Source organism: Balaenoptera physalus (genome assembly GCF_965194825.1).
Source record: "Balaenoptera physalus genome assembly, chromosome: 15".
NCBI classification, from domain to species: Eukaryota; Metazoa; Chordata; class Mammalia; order Artiodactyla; family Balaenopteridae; genus Balaenoptera; species Balaenoptera physalus.
Genome location: NC_138894.1, coordinates 79,214,256 through 79,230,526, shown reverse-complemented (window position 1 = coordinate 79,230,526; position 16,271 = coordinate 79,214,256). Strand labels below are relative to the sequence as shown.

The window sequence follows — 16,271 nt, the reverse complement described above, 5'->3', positions numbered from 1 at the left end:
GAAGGTTGATTTCCTTCTTGATATCACCAACATCATCATGAGCACCTTTAATTCAAATCAACAAATCTTTACGGAGTCATCAGAGGTATAGCACCCGTATAAGATGTGTAAGCGCAGGGAATACACAAGAGGAATAAGACCAAAATTGAGTACTGCATGTTAAGTGCTATAGGTATAAAGAAAAGACAGAAGATGGGCACCTAACTTTGCCTTAAGAGTAGAAAGTTGTTAGATGAGTAATCCCAGAGGAAATGACTCCTAAACTGAGTAATGAAGAACTGAACAACAGGTATCACGCAGTAGGCTAGGAAGAGAAAACAGATTTTTAGGAATTGGGAACAGAAATGGTCAAGGACACAGAAGAAAAAACTGTTCGAAAATTTAAAAGATAATGTCAGAGGACTTTGTAAATGGAGCTAATAATAGCACCTACATCACAGGGGTGTTGTAAAAATTAAATGAGTTAATAAATATAACGAATTAGAATAGTGCTACACATGGGGATTACTACATAAATGTTAGCTATTATCATTATCATTGATAAGAATCAATTTACAAAACTAAGGAACAAACTTGGAAAAAAATTTACACCTATAAGCAAGAGTTAATATTCTTAATATATAAAGAATTCTTAGAAATAACCAAGAGATGAACATGCCAAAGAAGTGAGAAAAGGGCAAAGACAAATATTTCTCAAAGAAAAAAAAAATTTAAGTATAACCTTATTAATATTCAGAGAAAAAAATTAAAACAAGGGTCTCTATCAAATTATTAGATTAAAGAAAAAAAAGCCAGTGTTTCTGCGGATGTGGGGAATAGGACTAATTACATCTGGTAGGAGAACACTTTGGTACTGACAAGTTTTTCTAGAAGACAACTTGGCAATGCATTTACATGGGCCTTAGGAAGTGGCCATACCTTTTGATCCAATACCACTGCAACTACTAGAAATTTATTCTAAGGAAATAATCATAGACGTAAACACAGATATGGTTACAAGGATGTTAACTGTGGCACAATTTAAAATAACAACAACAAAAAAACTATAAACTACCTTAATGTTAGAGAACCAATATGAGACAATGATATGAGCACAGTACATAGAGTCAGACTAAGTTCATAACGTATGGCTGCCACTTATTGGCTGTGGGATCTTGGGAAAATTACTAAACCTGTCCTTGCTCAATTTTCTCAGCTGTAAAATAAATAATAAAAGAACAGCTCTGATAGAGAGGCTAAAGACTAAATGGGCAAAAATATGTAAAGTGACTCAAAAGTATTGATAACCAGGATATAGTAAATGCACAATAAATATTAGACATTATTAACATACTGTAGTAGCAAGGCAATATTATTAAGCCAATAAAAATTATATTGTAGATAAATATATAATAAAGTAGAACCATAGTTTTTGATAAATGCTAGTAAGCTAAAAAGCAGATTATATAAGTAGAGTATATAATTCCATTTTTCCCAAAGAAAAATTTCTAGAAGGAGATCTACTAAAATATTAACACTGAACATTTCTCCGGGTAATATGAATTAGGGACTATTATTTTCTTCTTTCAACTTCCCTGTAGCTTTCCAGTTTTACACAAGGAACATTATATTACTCATCACCATAAAAATGGTACAAACAAAAAGTTTATAGAATTTAAAAACAAACACAACATAGCAATTTTAGAAAAAACCAAATTAAGGTATCTATTCTAAACTATTTGATAAATCTCTGCTCTAGGTTCATGTTGTGCCTGAGGTTTTTTGTTTTTTGTTTTCTGGCTTAAGTTACTAGAAAACAGAAATATTAAGAGATCTGCTGGGTCCAAACCAAATAGTAAATGATAAACATTTCTGTTAAATACAATGACCTGAAATACTATTAAATTTACTCATAAAATGTGTACAATAATCCTTCCCCAATCTTGAATTCCTTAATAATTTTGAATGAGGCCAATTTACTTCTCTCAATTCACCCTCACCCACCTACCCACACATTCTCTAGCCTCATTTCCTACCTTACTTTTCTCCATGGCACTTAACAAATTCTAACTCCTAGACATTTTGTCTCTGCTCCCCCTTCTTGAATACAAGTAGCACAAGGGCAAGGTTTTTGTGTATTTTTTTCACTGTTTATATTCTCAGTGGTTGGGCCAGTTCCTGGCATGTAGACACTCATTATTTGCTAAAAGAAAGAATTAATTCAATACCAAGAACTACAAGTGATTTCTGTTGGGTTTAACTTTTTAAAGAGGAAAGACAGTGTTTGAGAAAAAAGAAAAGAAAGTTAAAGCAGGTGGCAGAAAACGTGGAAAGAGGGGCTTTTTTTTTTTCATTGAAGCCCCTGGAAAGACAAAGATGGGGTAAAGTCAACCTAATGAGGAAAGCAATAGCAAAGATGGATTTAAGAGAGAGCTGCAGCATGTACTTTTTCAAAATGGGATTACCACCAGGTTATAAAGACTATAAAACCCAGGTATTGAAAAGTAGTGTTCAGAAAGTTTTGGGTTATCTGTCGCTAACCTAAATGGCTCTTTCCATCTCAATCATCCAAGTGACTTAGCTTTCCAGGACCCAGTGGAACCCTGGATCCTGGATGTAGGAGCTAGTATGCTGGAAGAAGAAGGCAAAAACTCCAATCAGAATCATGGAATGAAGACCAGACACCAGAATAAAGGAGAGGTTAGTGAGGGAAAGCCTTCCAATACAGGTTGTCTAAGCATTTCACTGGAATTTTAGCAGAGGGAAAGCCTAAAATGTTTCTAGTGAGGAGAATAGAGTAAGGGAAATTAAATCTCAAGTCTTAACCATGACTTCTCCTCTACAATTCCGGTTTTTAGGGCTTACCACAAAGTTAGAGAATGAATGCTACACAAGTGTTCCCAGCCTGCATCATTCTCAGCAAACTTCATTAATCCTGAAGTTCTCACTTATATTCACCAAAAAGTATCTCATACTTACTAAAATTAAAGTCACCTAATGTTACATAAATTGAGAAATGTATTAACTTGACCTACTTAATTCTTTTATTTAAGCAGTCATTCTTAAGTGTGAAGGAGGAGTGGTAGGGGGGTGAAGAAAGTGTCCAAATATGTATTTTAAGCAAAAATGAAACAATAAAGCAACAGTTATCAGTATCCTCCTAACTGTCGGAGCAAACCCTGCTGGGTCCTTATCTGTGTGGACTCTGCAGTTTCACACTGCCACCGTCCTTGATCATTCTTTCCCATTATCAACCTCACACTAGCCAAGCACTCCTCACACTGAAAAGTAGAAGTTATTTAAGCATAGGGATTCAAAGACTTTGAAGTAATAATCCAAAGCTGTTGTTTCTTTTGCAGATATACAACATTTTCTTCTTTCAGGCTATGTTTCCCCATCTCTCCCCCAACCCCAAATTAAGGGGACTAAAAGGGCAGATTCTTTGTTGGGAGGTGGGATTGTGGCTAAATTCTACTCTATTTTCCAGCCTTCTTTTAGGAATGTTTTGATGGTAAGATTAAAAATTAAGGGCTAATCATCATCAAAAAATCTACAAACAATAAATGCTGGAGAGGGTGTGGAGAAAAGGGAACCCTCTTGCACTCTTGGTGGGAATGTAAATTGATACAGCCACTATGGAGAACAGTATGGAGATTCCTTAAAAGACTAAAAATAGGGGCTTCCCTGGTGGCGCAGTGGTTGAGCGTCTGCCTGCCGGTGCAGGGTACACGGGTTCGAGTCCTGGTCTGGGAATATCCCACATGCCGCGGAGCAACTAGGCCCGTGAGCCACAATTACTGAGCCTGCGCGTCTGGAGCCTGTGCTCCGTAACAAGAGAGGCCGCGATAATGAGAGGCCCGCGCACCGCGATGAAGAGTGGACCCCACTTGCCGCAACTAGAGAAAGCCCTCGCACAGAAACGAAGACCCAACGCAGCCATAAATTAAAAAAAAAAAAAAAAAAAAGACTAAAAATAGAACTACCATACGACCCAGCAATCCCACTACTGGGCATATACCCTGAGAAAACCATAATTCAAAAAGATACATGTACCACAATGTTCACTGCAGCTCTATTTACAATAGCCAGGACATGGAAGCAACCTAAATATCCATCGACAGATGAATGGATAAAGAAGATGTGGCACATATATACAATGGAATATTACTCAGCCATAAAAAGAAATGAAATTGAGTTATTTGTAATGAGGTGGATGGACCTAGAGACTGTCATACAGAGTGAAGTAAGTCAGAAAGAGAAAAACAAATACCATATGCTAACACATATATATGAAATCTAAAAAAAAACAAACCAAAAAAATGGTTCTGAAGAACCTAGGGGCAGAACAGGAATAAAGACGCAGACATAGAGAATGGACTTGAGGACATGGGGAAGGGGAAGCTGGGACGAAGTGAGAGAGTGGCATGGACATAGATATACTATATACACTACCAAATGTAAAACAGATAGCTAGTAGGAAGCAGCCACATAGCACAGGGAGATCAGCTCTGCGCTTTGTGACCACCTAGAGGGGTGGGATAGGGAGGGTGGGAGGGAGACGCAAGAGGGAGGAGATATGGGGATATATGTATATGTATAGCTGATTCACTTTGTTATAAAGCAGAAACTAACACACCATTGTAAAGCAATTATACTCCAATAAAGATGTTAAAAAAAAAAATTAAGGCCTAAAAAGCTAATTTCTTTTCCAGTTACTAAGTTAAAAAAAATTTTTTAATAAATAAAAAATAAAAAGGAGACTAAGTTTAGTTTTGAAATTTCTCATCGACGTACGTTAGAATAATAACAGGTAACATTTATTAAGCACTTATACTAAGCAGAAGTCACTGTACTAAGCACTTTATATTATATACAACAGCACTATGAGTTGGTAATGTTACTTCCCCCATTTTTAAGATAAGGAAACAGAAGCTTAGAAAATTAAAATAAGTTGCTCAAGGTTGCTATTTAGTGTTGGAGTTGGGAGCAGGAGGCTTAACTTGAAAGCCTGTACTCTTATCTACCACAGTTAAGATAAAAATAAATAAAATTTTCATTGAAACACATAAAATGAATATGTATTAGTGAAGAAAAGGATCTAGAAAACATGAAACTGTTGCTTAAGTAAAACAAGTTAAATGTCTGCCATCTGTTATTAGATCCCTAAATGTCTACCATAACCACTGCTAAATAGCTTCACAAACAAATAAATCATTCAGTGTCCTGATATAGCTGCGAAATTAATTTTTAAGTGAATCTCTCAAAATAATACATTTGCAAATGAAATATGCTGCCCTCTTAGAGTTGTAAAAATACATTATCTCTTGATGTATTCACTGCCCTACTTCTATTTCTGCTCAGTTTCCTCCCCCCTCCCCCACTTCCTCTCTGCCTTCAGATCCTTTAAGGCCCGTTCAGTTCCTCCTTCTCAACAATACCTATATGCACACTCTACTCAATAGGACTCTAACATTAGTCACTGCGCTCTGTAAAGGATGATAACAAGTCAGGAATGAACTCAAGTAAAAGATACAGCGTTTCTGATGCATCTTCATCTTTAGAACTATTCTTTTACAGAACTAATCCTAAATATGATTTTTCTGCTTCACACTTGGAATCCACCTTTAACAATTAACACACACAAAAAAATCTGCCATTTTTTAGCTTTTCTTCATAAATAGTTATTCCATACATTTTTCCATAAATGAAGTATTGAAAAGATCAGAATATAAAAAAGAAAAACAAGCAAATGCACTGCTGTATGGTAATAAAATACCACATTTTGAGAAATGTAATTAGTTTATTTTGAATCATTCCTGGAACCTGTTAATATAAATGCTTTACAAGTAAATATAGTATATAAAAATGCTAGTTACTTATTGATGGAATAATATGTACTTTCATTCATCTACTCAACAAATATTTATTGACTGCCCAAATAACCTTTTGTTTTTGTTTTAATTTCTGAACCAAGATGAGTGTACCAGATAAGGGAACAGGTGCTGAAGTTAGAAGGATCCTGGTTTGCAACCTGGCTCCTGTACTTAATAGCTCAGTGACCTAGAGCAGCTCAGTTAACCTAGAGCAGTCAGTTAACCTTCAGGTTAACATTTCATTTATCTATTTGATGGGAGGGAAAGAACTACTCATAGGGTCTTTGTGAGCTTCAAATGATTATATAGCACAGCACAGGGCCTGGCAGGCAGTAAGTGCTCAATAAATGACAAGAATGGTAAATACATTTTAATACTGAGGAAAGTAGCTGAGAAGGGAGATGACCAATAATGGTCTTTTTGTCTTAACTAGAAAGAAATTTGTGAAACTCTGTATTAAAGATACAATAAAATAAAAATCTTAGGGTTATGTAAGAAAATTTCCACTTTAAAAAAGAGATATGATAAGTATATAGAGTGAAAAAACTAAAAAATAAAGATAAGGCAGAAAGAAAGAAATGGGTAAAGAAGATCTTGAAAGCTGCTGAGTTTGGGTGACGGATGTATAGAGGTTCCTTTTACTATTCTGATTTTGTGAAAATACAAAAATTTTTTAAACCATAATTCCAATCCCAGCACATGCCTAACACATTTCCTCATATTCAGGAGAGATCAGGATTTTACCCTTGAGATGTGCTAAACTAACAAGAGTACCTCCCTGCTCAATAATTCAGTACAGGTCAAGTTTTCTCAGACAATTCTACCTTTCGTTATAAAGGTAAACAAAAGGAACAATTACGTGCATTAAAGTATAAAATGCAAGCTTTTCTGAGGCTCATTAACACTGCACTAAAACAGCAGCCATGCACATTTTTTCCATGTCCTCCAAAAAAACACAAAATTCTGTTTGTCCTTAAACGAAGCTTTTAAAAACAACTTCCACCTTACATACTTTTGAAATAATAAAGGATATATGTCAATCATATCTCAATAAAGCTGGGGGAAATAAAGAAATTACAAGAAAATCGTAGGCACAGCCAAAGAAACTTAGCACATCAGAATTGCTACTATCTTTAAATTCTGAGGGACGTCATTATTAATTTATGTAAAGGTTTTACTTGATGTTTCTAGATTGCGTTTAGGTTTTACCACTGATTAACAACATAGCAAACAAGCACAGGGAGAGAGGCAATTAATTTTCTTAAGAGGCTTAAGAGGCTTAACCTACAGAGTCTAGGCTACCTAAATTAAGCTGACTGGGACAACATAAAATTTCAAGGCACACCTCGCCTATTTCTGGTTAAGCAAGTAAACACTAGTAAAAACAAACTAGAGCATTTAGTAAAGCAAACATTTTTGTGTTAACCTTAATTCCTATCACAAAGCGGTTGGCTCCATTAAAATATTCCTAATTCCTAAATAACACAAGTTTCAAATGAAGCATACTTGCCATCAGCAATCATTCGACGATAAAGCACAGGATTAATAAATCCAAATACAGCATCTTTCTACAAAATGCAAAGCCATCTGCAGTTTCAGCCTCGGTTTACCCATTCACTATGCATATGCAAGCGTCTTTTTAAAAAAAATTATAAAAGCAATAAACTTTACTCTGGTCCAAGAAATTACATCTCTCCGTGCTTCCTGTACACCATGGAAGTCAATAACGCCAAAGTCAAATTGTAACATTTCCCAACTTTGGTTTAAGGTGAGCGGTGGACGCCAAGCATCCGCCCACTGGCCTCTCGTGACTCGGGCTACTTTGACGCACGGGGATGCGGCTCACCTGACATTCCGCACCAACCCTTACCAAGGAGGAAAACCAACTCCGTGAAAATAAAATGGGGCTCCGAGGAAGTATGCGGGTGCCCCTCAGGGCTGGCTCTCCTCTGCCCGCACCCCGAAAGCGAGGGGGCCACGCCGCCCCCGGCCCGCCGCGGCGTCCGCACCTGCCAGAAGAGGCCGCGGCCGGGGGCCGGGGCTCGGCCGTGGAGAAGGGGCAGCCCGGCCCCGGCCCCTCGTCGTCCGCCCTGGCCCCGCCGCGGGGGCAGGAACCCGGCGCCGGAGGTTTCCGCCCGGCGCCGCCAAGCCCGCCAGGGGCCTAGCTCGGGGGCCGCCCGGGCTCCCGAGGGCCCGTCCGCGTCGTGCGGGGCGCGTAGCTGCCTCCCAGCCCGGCCCGCGAGCCTCCCCGCGGCGGACGCCGCGGCGCCCGCACCTGCCCCGCGCCCTGCGGCAGGCCCGGCAGCAGCTTCACCCACCTGGCGCGCCACCGCGCCTCCCGCACGTCACAGCGCGGCCCCGCGCCCCTCGGCACCAGCGGCGCGGGCGCGGGCGGACGCCGGGAGACCCTGCCCAGCCGCCGCCGCCGCCGCCACCGCGCCCGCTTCGTAGTCAGGCCAGCGCCAACGAACCTGTTGCGCAGCCTGTCACGGCCGCTCGGGCTCCGCGGCGCCGCCTCAGCCCCACAACAACATGGCGGCCGCGGCCTCCGCAGGAAGCCGGGGGGCGGGGTGGGAGGCGACGGTCCGGGCAGCCGACTGCCCGCCCGCTGCCGGGCACCGACTCCCCCACCCTCGGGAACCCGAAATTGGCCCCGGCGCGGCTCCTCACCCCCAGAGCCCCAGGGCAGCGGACCCCGCGGTCCTGGTCCTAGTGCTCCGCTCTCCCCTCGGGGAAGCCCCGAAGCCCCAGACGCGGCAGCCCTTCCTGGAGGGGCGCCGAGCCACCTGGCTCCTCCTCCGCGAGGTGACATGTTGAGGCTGGGTGGTGCTTTTCCCGCCGCCGCAGACCCCACAGTTTTGGAAAAGGGCCAAACGGTGTATGGTGCGTGCCTGCTGCACCTCCCGTGGCGCTCTCCCTGGAGCCTTCTCACTCACTACAGTATCTTCGCCGACCTGGGGGCTCGATTCCCCTGGAATGGGGAGTGGGGCGGGAGGAGGTTGTTCCCACCCTTGCTCATGGGTGTGTTGCAGGCCTTTCCCTCAGGGAGCGCAGAAGGACTCACTGTACCCAGCGGTGGTCCATGCAGCGTTCCTCACCCTCCTCCATCACAAACAAAAAAGGGCAAGAAAGGAGCCTTCCAACCCTCATCCACGCGCAGAGCAACTACCCCGTATAGTCTGGCCGAGCAGTAAGAAGATAGTCACCTCTCCGTGAACTCCACGACCTGCGGGTCTGCAGGTGCTGGACGTGCTTCCCCGCCTGATAGCTGCCTGACAGGTGAAGCTCAAATTCAGTGTCTCTTTTTTCTCCCCTTTCAGCTCCTCGTCTCTTCGCAAAAGACTAGGTAACACAAGTCGCCGCCATTTATGGAGGGCTTGCCCTTGACACCGCACTCCTTCAAGAGAAAGGCTTTTTGTTAGTTGGGGTTAGAGGAGTCGGTCGGTGGTTCCTCTGGGCATAAGAGAGTGGGGGTCCGAGACCCAAGAGTTCCGTTGGCTTTCAGAGACAGGGGCGGGGCTGGCCCCATGTGCAAAACTCATATCCCCATGACTTGTTGGAAAAGGAGAAATCTGTGCAGATCAGATGATCCCGTGGCTTGCTTTCATTCTACCTGTTGGGGCATGTGAGGGTAGCAAGGCTGGCTTGAGAGGCATGACTCCAAAGCCCAGGCCTATCTGAACTAGTCAACCAACTCATGTGAGGAACTTAGCAGACATCAGTGATGATAAACAGGCTTTTCCCCCCCGCTCTCACACTCAGTGTTTTTCCTAACTCTTAGGTTTGGACCTGACCAAGACCTGACAGACAGGTCCTGAGCTTCAGTGACACAGAGAGACCTGACTCCTTTGCATTAGCCTAGGAAGTCCTTTATCTACTAGAGACCAGTCAGTCTATCCCTTATCTGCTGAGGACTAATCAGTCTGCAAACAAACCACGCAAGCTAGAGATAGCACTCTGGAGCACATAGTCTCATGCCCATGACAGACATCACCAGTTAATTGTGATTCCTTTCAGAGCCCATACTTCAGTCCAGGCCTCTGAATCCTTCTCAACACAGTGCTCCAGGGAGTTGGCTTGTAAGGTGAAACCTATTTTTAATTCCTGATAGGCAGATTGCTAGCCGGTCTCCATTTCCCTTCCATCATTTGATCAACATCATTTGTGTTTCTGGGTTCTGGACCTGATACAATTCAGCCTGAGTCCTCTTTCTTTCTGAAGGAGGAGCCAAATCCTTGGCAAGACAAAAATGCACTTTATAGAAAGGAATGGTTATAAAGAAGTAAAAAACATTTTAAAAGTCTTCGTAAAATAGACCAAAAAGCTAAGAACCTCTGATGGAAATTGAGGTCCTGAATACAACTGGGAGCCTATAGTACCCCAAACACTAAAACAGTTATATCCCAGGGTTCCATTCAGAGCTCTGAGGCCAGGTTGTCCATCCTATCCTACTCTTCAGCATTGATGATTCACTTAGGTGATTACCTCCACCATCCCAGTTCTTTTTTTTTTTTTTTTTAATTAATTTTATTTATTTATTTATTTATTTTTTATTTATGGCTGTGTTGGGTCTTCGTTTCTGTGCGAGGGCTTTCTCTAGTTGCGGCAAGTGGGGGCCACTCTTCATCGCGGTGCGCGGGCTTCTCACTATCGCGGCCTCTCTTGTTGCGGAGCACAGGCTCCAGACGCGCAGGCTCAGTAATTGTGGCTCACGGGCCTAGTTGCTCCGCGGCATGTGGGATCCTCCCAGACCAGGGCTCGAACCCGTGTCCCCTGCATTGACAGGCAGACTCTCAACCACTGTGCCACCAGGGAAGCCCCCATCCCAGTTCTTTGACTTCCTCTTCTCTCCATAGGGCACGCCTTGGAACTGTATCTATAATTTCTCTCCTTAGTATTTCCGAAATCCCACCATCTCTTTTTTTCATCTCCAGCACCAACTAGAAATCAGATACCTGGAGGAACTAAGTACTACCTAAGGCATATAGATGTACCTGCCAAGTCTAAAGAAGTTTAGGAATTATTGTAGGGTGAGAAGGTTGAGAAGTTAGGTAGGGGGTAGGTATGTTGCATTTCTCTTCCCCAAGTTCTGCCACAATTTAGGATAGATTCAAGGCGTGTTCCTGGTAACCTAGCTTTTACCATGGGAGCATTTAATCTCAATCTGTTTTCCTTCCCTGCACTGATCCTCCCTCCCAACCATATATATCCTATGTTCTAGCAATCTCTGTTTCTGTTAGTTTTCAAAGATTCTGTCCTTCACCCCATTCCTACCCAGTCAACCCACATAAAAATTCATAGTAATGGAAAGAGGCTAGAGTAGAGTACAGAAGCAATTCCAGACTCTAAGCGTCTCATAAGATAAATATAGAGTAGGAAGAACTTGGAGCGCATATGTAATACCTCTACTAGTAATAAATCTCCCAAGACAGTGCTATAAACAATTTATAAAGAAATTAAGAGAAAAGGGGCAAAAAATAGTTTTTTAATTTACTCAGATACTTATTTTTGATGTGCTTCATTCTTTCCTGATGATCCAAGTTTCCATCTGATAATATTTCGCTTTAACTGAAGAAATTCTTTTAGTGTTTTTTATACAGCAGGTCTGTTGGCTACAAATCCTTTTAGTTTTATTTTATCTGAAAATATTTTTATTTTGCTTTCATACTTGAATGATATATCACCTGAATATAGAGCTCTGGATTGACAGGGGAGTTTTTTATTTATTTATTTATTTAAAATATTTATTTATTTATTTTTGGCTGCGTTGGGTCTTCGTTGCTATGCACAGGCTTTCTCTAGTTGCGACGAGTGGGGCCTACTCTTCGTTGCAGTGCGCGGGCTTCTCATTGCGGTGGCTCTTGTTACAGAGCATGGGCTGTAGGCACGCAGGCTTCAGTAGTTATGGCACGCAGGCTCAGTAGTTGTGGTTTGTGGGCTCTAGAGTGCAGGCTCAGTAGTTGTGGCTCACGGGCTTAGTTGCTCCACGGCATGTGGGATCTTCCTGGACCAGGGCTCGAACCCGTGTCCCCTGCATCAGCAGGTGTATTCTTAACCACTGCACCACCAGGGAAGCCCAGGGGGGTTTTTTAGTTTCAGCATTTTAATAATGTTTTTCCATTCTCTCTGACGTCCATGGTTTCAGATGAACATTGGCTGTTGAGCAGATCATTTTTTTCCTCTGTGTAATATGTTATTTTCTCTTGCTGCTTTCAAGAGTTGCTCTTTGGCTTTGGCTTTCAATAATTTGACTCTGATGTACATCAGCGTGAACTTTTTTGTGTTTATTCTGTGTGGTGTTCATTTATTATCTTGTATCTGCAAGTTTCTGTCTTTCATCAAATTAAGAAAAATCTTAGCCTTTATTTTTTAAAATACTTTTTTTCTGCCCCATTCTCTCTCATCTCCTTCTGGGATTCCAGTTACATGTATATTTGACTATTTGATACCATCTGGGGTTCATGTAAGATGTGCTTTAGCAGTGGAGCAGTGTTCCACCACTGAACACCAGAAAAACCTGGCTCTACCCTCCTGATCCTCAGGGCATCTGGAGATAGAAGTGGTGAGTAGTATGATTTTAAAGCTGTGCCCCCTCTACCTTCTGTCTTTGGTAGGAGTTAATCTGCCTCTACTGTTACTTTCCAGCTAGGGTGTCTCTTCTGTTCTCCTGTAGAAAATAACACAACCTCACCGTCTTTCCATGCCACTACCAAACACACACACACACACACACACACACACACACACACACACTTATATACTGTCACATTGACTCTATCCCTTCTGAGAAATAGATGGAAAGTAAGGTTTGACCCTTTTTTAGTTTCTTTTTCCTCTTAAAGCTCACAAGAAAGAATAGATGTGCTGACTGGTCCTTTGCATAAAGAACTAAAGTCAAAGTTAATCTGGGAAACCAAGCTGAGGCTGCCCTAGTTTCTGAATATAAAAACAGATGAAAGCAGGCCAGGAATAGGGGAGGTCAGGGTCCAGGAAAAGGCCTTGGGCTTCACTTGACACATACAGATGTACCTCGTTTTATTGCACTTTATTGTGCTTCACAGATACTGCCTTTTTACAAATTGAAGTTTTGTGGCAACCCTGCATATCAAACAAGTCTATCAGAGCTGTTTTTTCAAAAGTATTTGCTCATTTTGTGTCTCTGTGTCACATTTTAGTAATTCTCACAATATTTCAAACTTTCTCATTTATTGTGGTGATCTGTGATCATGATCTTTGATGTTACTACTAGAACTTGCTAAAGACTTGGATGATGTTAGAATTTTTAACAATAAAGTATTTTTTACTTAAGGTATGTACGTTTTTAAGGCATAATGCTATTGCACACTTAATGGACTACAGTGTAATGTAAACATAATTTTTATATGCACTAGGAAACCAAAAAATTTACCTTATTGCAATATTTGCTTTATTGTGGTGGTCTGGAACTGAACCCTCAAAATCCCCAAGGTATGCCTGTATTTGCTGATTCATTAATCTGATATTTGTGTTCCTTTGGTAAATAGTTATTAAGAACCTATTGTGTTCCAGCTACGGAACACAAGAAGTTAGCAAGGAAGTAGCACTAGTGGGGAGCAGTTGAGACTCAATTTAGAGGAATGGTCAGTGGGACAAACTTGTTCCTTTGCTCTTATCTTAGCTTCTTGACTTCCCATACCTTAATCTGGAGCCCTAGAGCAGATGAGAAACAGAGAAGTGGAAATAGGAGTGACTTTAGGGGAAAAAGGAGGGAAGTTCCCTAGTGTGAAGGAAGGAATGTTCTCATTATTGGGCTACTTGTTCCCTGCAAAATTTGAGACTCTGGCTTAAGGCCTGATGGTACCGGAAAGGCAGTACCAGGCAAACTAGAAGGGGAAGTTAACTAGACTTGGCCCTGGGCCAGCACTGCAGGGTGGAGCCAAAGGCCAGACTGGGGTGGGCCCTGGAGGCTCTGGACAGGGCATGCCCATTCATGACTGAAGCACCAGGGGCTTCCAGTCTGGCAGGTATAGCTCAGCAAAAGGGAATCCAGCCTGTATTCAAGAGTCAGACATGTGGATGTCTGGCAGATTTGTCCAGCTGTCTGTTTAGTTTATTGTTGCTGTCTCCAGCACAAACCTGGAGTGATACCAGTTTCCTTCTTGTAATAACCTAACTAATATTTATGTGGCATTTTGTACTTAACAGAGTAATTTTATTTCATTTAATCCTCACAGCAATACTAGAGAGCAGGCTAAAGTTCTGTTTGTGATTATCTAACTTTGGTTGGTATGAAGAAAAAGAGGTAAAGTCAGGCATAAGCCTTGTGTTGGAAATTTCCCCATGCAGAGTTGCAATTTTTTTCCCCCCCTTTTAGATAGAGAAACACAGGCCATGCTATTCTGGGTTCAGAAAGCAACAATGTTTTAGTTTTTTTTTTAAAAATATTTATTTATTTATTTTGGCTGCACTTTGTCTTAGTTGTGGCACACAGGATGTTTTAGTTGCAGCATGCAGACTTTTAGTTGAAGCATGTAGACTCTTAGTTGTGGCATACAGACTCTTAGTTGTGGCATGCATGCAGGATCTAGTTCCCTGACCAGGGGTCTAACCTGGCTCCCCTGCATTGGGAGCGCAGAGTCTTACCCACTGGACCACCAGGGAAGTCCCAACAATGTTTTAGTTTAAAATATACAATAGATCAGATCATTTTGTACTACTTGGCCCAGACTAGTGGGACAAACATTTTTATTTCTAGTATTGCCATTTTCTTCTCCCTAAGTAAGTTATCTTGAGCCAGTGAAATATAAGATAACTGCCCCTATCCTGACCTTATGCCCACTCTCAGCAGAGAGAGATTGAGTAGCCATCCTTGCTCTGGAGCCATAACACTATAGGAGTATAGACCTCATGCCAATAGGAAGCCACGGTTTGCTTGTTTAGGTGATATAATTGATTCCTTCTAGTGTGTTTTTCATTTCAGTTGTTGTATTGTTCATCTCTGTTTGTTTATTCTTTAGTTCTTCTAAGTTTTTGTTAAACATTTCTTGTATCTTCTCCATCTGTGCCTCCATTCTTTTTCTGAGATCTTGGATCACCTTTACTATTATTACTGTGAATTCTTTTTCCGGTAGATTGCCTATCTCCACTTCACTTAGTTGTTCACCTGGGGTTTTGTCTTGTTCCTTCATCTGGGATATATTCCTCTGCCATCTCATTTTGTCTAGCTTTCTGTGATTGCAGTTTCCATTCTGCAGGCTGCAGGACTGTAGCCTGTCTGCTGTCTGTCCTCTGGTGGATGAGGCTGTCTAAGAGCCTTGCACAGGCTTTGTGGTGGGAGGGACTGGTACCTGCCCACTGGTGGGTGGAGCTGGGTTTTGTCCCTCTGGTGGGCAGGGCCGTGTCAGGGGGTGTGTTTATTGGGCAGCTGTGTGCTTAGGAAAACTTTAAGCAGCCTGTCTGCTGATGGTTGGGCTCTGTTCCCACCCTGTTGGTTGTTTGGCCTGAGGTGTCCCAGCACTGGAGCCTCTAGGCTGTTGGTTAGGGCCAGGTCTTGGTGAGAAAATGGTGCCCTCCGAGAGGGCTCACTCCAATGAGTATTCCCCAGAACTACTGCCGCCAGTGTCCTTGTCCCCACAGTGAGCCCCCGCCTCTGCAGGAGACCCTCCAATACTAGCAGGTAAGTCTGGCCCAGTCTCTTATGAGGTCACCGCTTTTTCCCCTGGGTCCTGGTGCACATGAGACCCTGTGTGTGCCCCCCAAGAGTGGAGTTTCTGTTTCCCCCAGTCCTATGGAATTCCTGCAATCAAACCCCACTGGCCTTCAAAGCCAGATTCTCTGGGGTCTCCTCCTCCCATTGCCAGACCCTCAGGCTGGGGAGCCTGACATGGGGCTTAGAACTTTCACTCCTGTGGGAGAACTTCTGTGATATAATTATCTTCCAGTTTGTGGGTTGCCCACCCAGCATGTATGGGATTTGATCTTATCACAGTTGTAGCCCTCCTACTGTCTCGTTGTGGCTTCTTCTTTGTCTTTGGATGTAGGGTATCTTTTTTGGTAGGTTCCAGTGTTCTTTTGTCGATGGCTGTTCAGCAGTTAGTTGTGATTTTGGTGTTTCTGTAAGAAGAAGTGAGCTCATGTCCTTCTACTCTGCCATCTTGTCTGTGATCCAAGGTGATATACTTGAAACTTGCCCTGTCTTGACTTCCCTCAAGAACAAGATGAACATTTAAAAATTAGAGCAATGAAATCACTGCCCAAAATGAGGTCAGCAACCTGAAGTCAGTTGCCATCCTCATCCACACTTCCAGGAGAATTTTCTGCCTTGGAGGTTAGGATTGGGTGCTGGTGTTATTTGCCATTTCTGACTTTTTTCCTTTTGTGTTGCATGTATCCAATAAACAGACCTTTCCCCCCATTTCTAGCATCTAGTTTTAAAGTGCT

General features: G+C 42.3%; 3 protein-coding genes across 20 annotated transcripts in view; 2 read left to right on the top strand and 1 right to left on the bottom strand.

Moving 5' to 3' along the window:
* Nucleotides 1-8,303, top strand: part of LOC309643923 (uncharacterized protein) — a gene marked incomplete at its 3' end in the record, with an annotated part of 51,577 nt that extends 43,274 nt beyond the window's left edge. The window contains exon 4 of the mRNA XM_082427086.1: nucleotides 7,621-8,303. Coding sequence (XP_082283212.1) covers nucleotides 7,621-8,303 — 683 coding nt within the window. The remainder of the gene's footprint in view (nucleotides 1-7,620) is intronic.
* ITSN2 (intersectin 2) overlaps nucleotides 1-16,271 on the bottom strand; it is a gene marked incomplete at its 3' end in the record, with an annotated part of 203,066 nt that overhangs the window by 152,804 nt on the left and 33,991 nt on the right. For 7 of the 17 annotated variants that reach the window (XM_082427396.1, XM_082427413.1, XM_082427401.1 and 4 more), the window contains exon 1: nucleotides 8,171-8,317. The exons of 1 other annotated variant lie outside the window; for it this stretch is intronic. 9 more of the 17 variants (XM_082427410.1, XM_082427398.1, XM_082427407.1 and 6 more) reach the window with 8 other exon arrangements.
* The window catches only part of LOC309644095 (uncharacterized protein), a 79,416-nt gene continuing 72,156 nt past the window's right edge, over nucleotides 9,012-16,271 (top strand). For both annotated transcript variants that reach the window (XR_014254230.1, XM_082427527.1), the window contains exon 1: nucleotides 9,012-9,131. The gene's annotated coding sequence lies outside the window, so the exon portion shown is untranslated. The remainder of the gene's footprint in view (nucleotides 9,132-16,271) is intronic.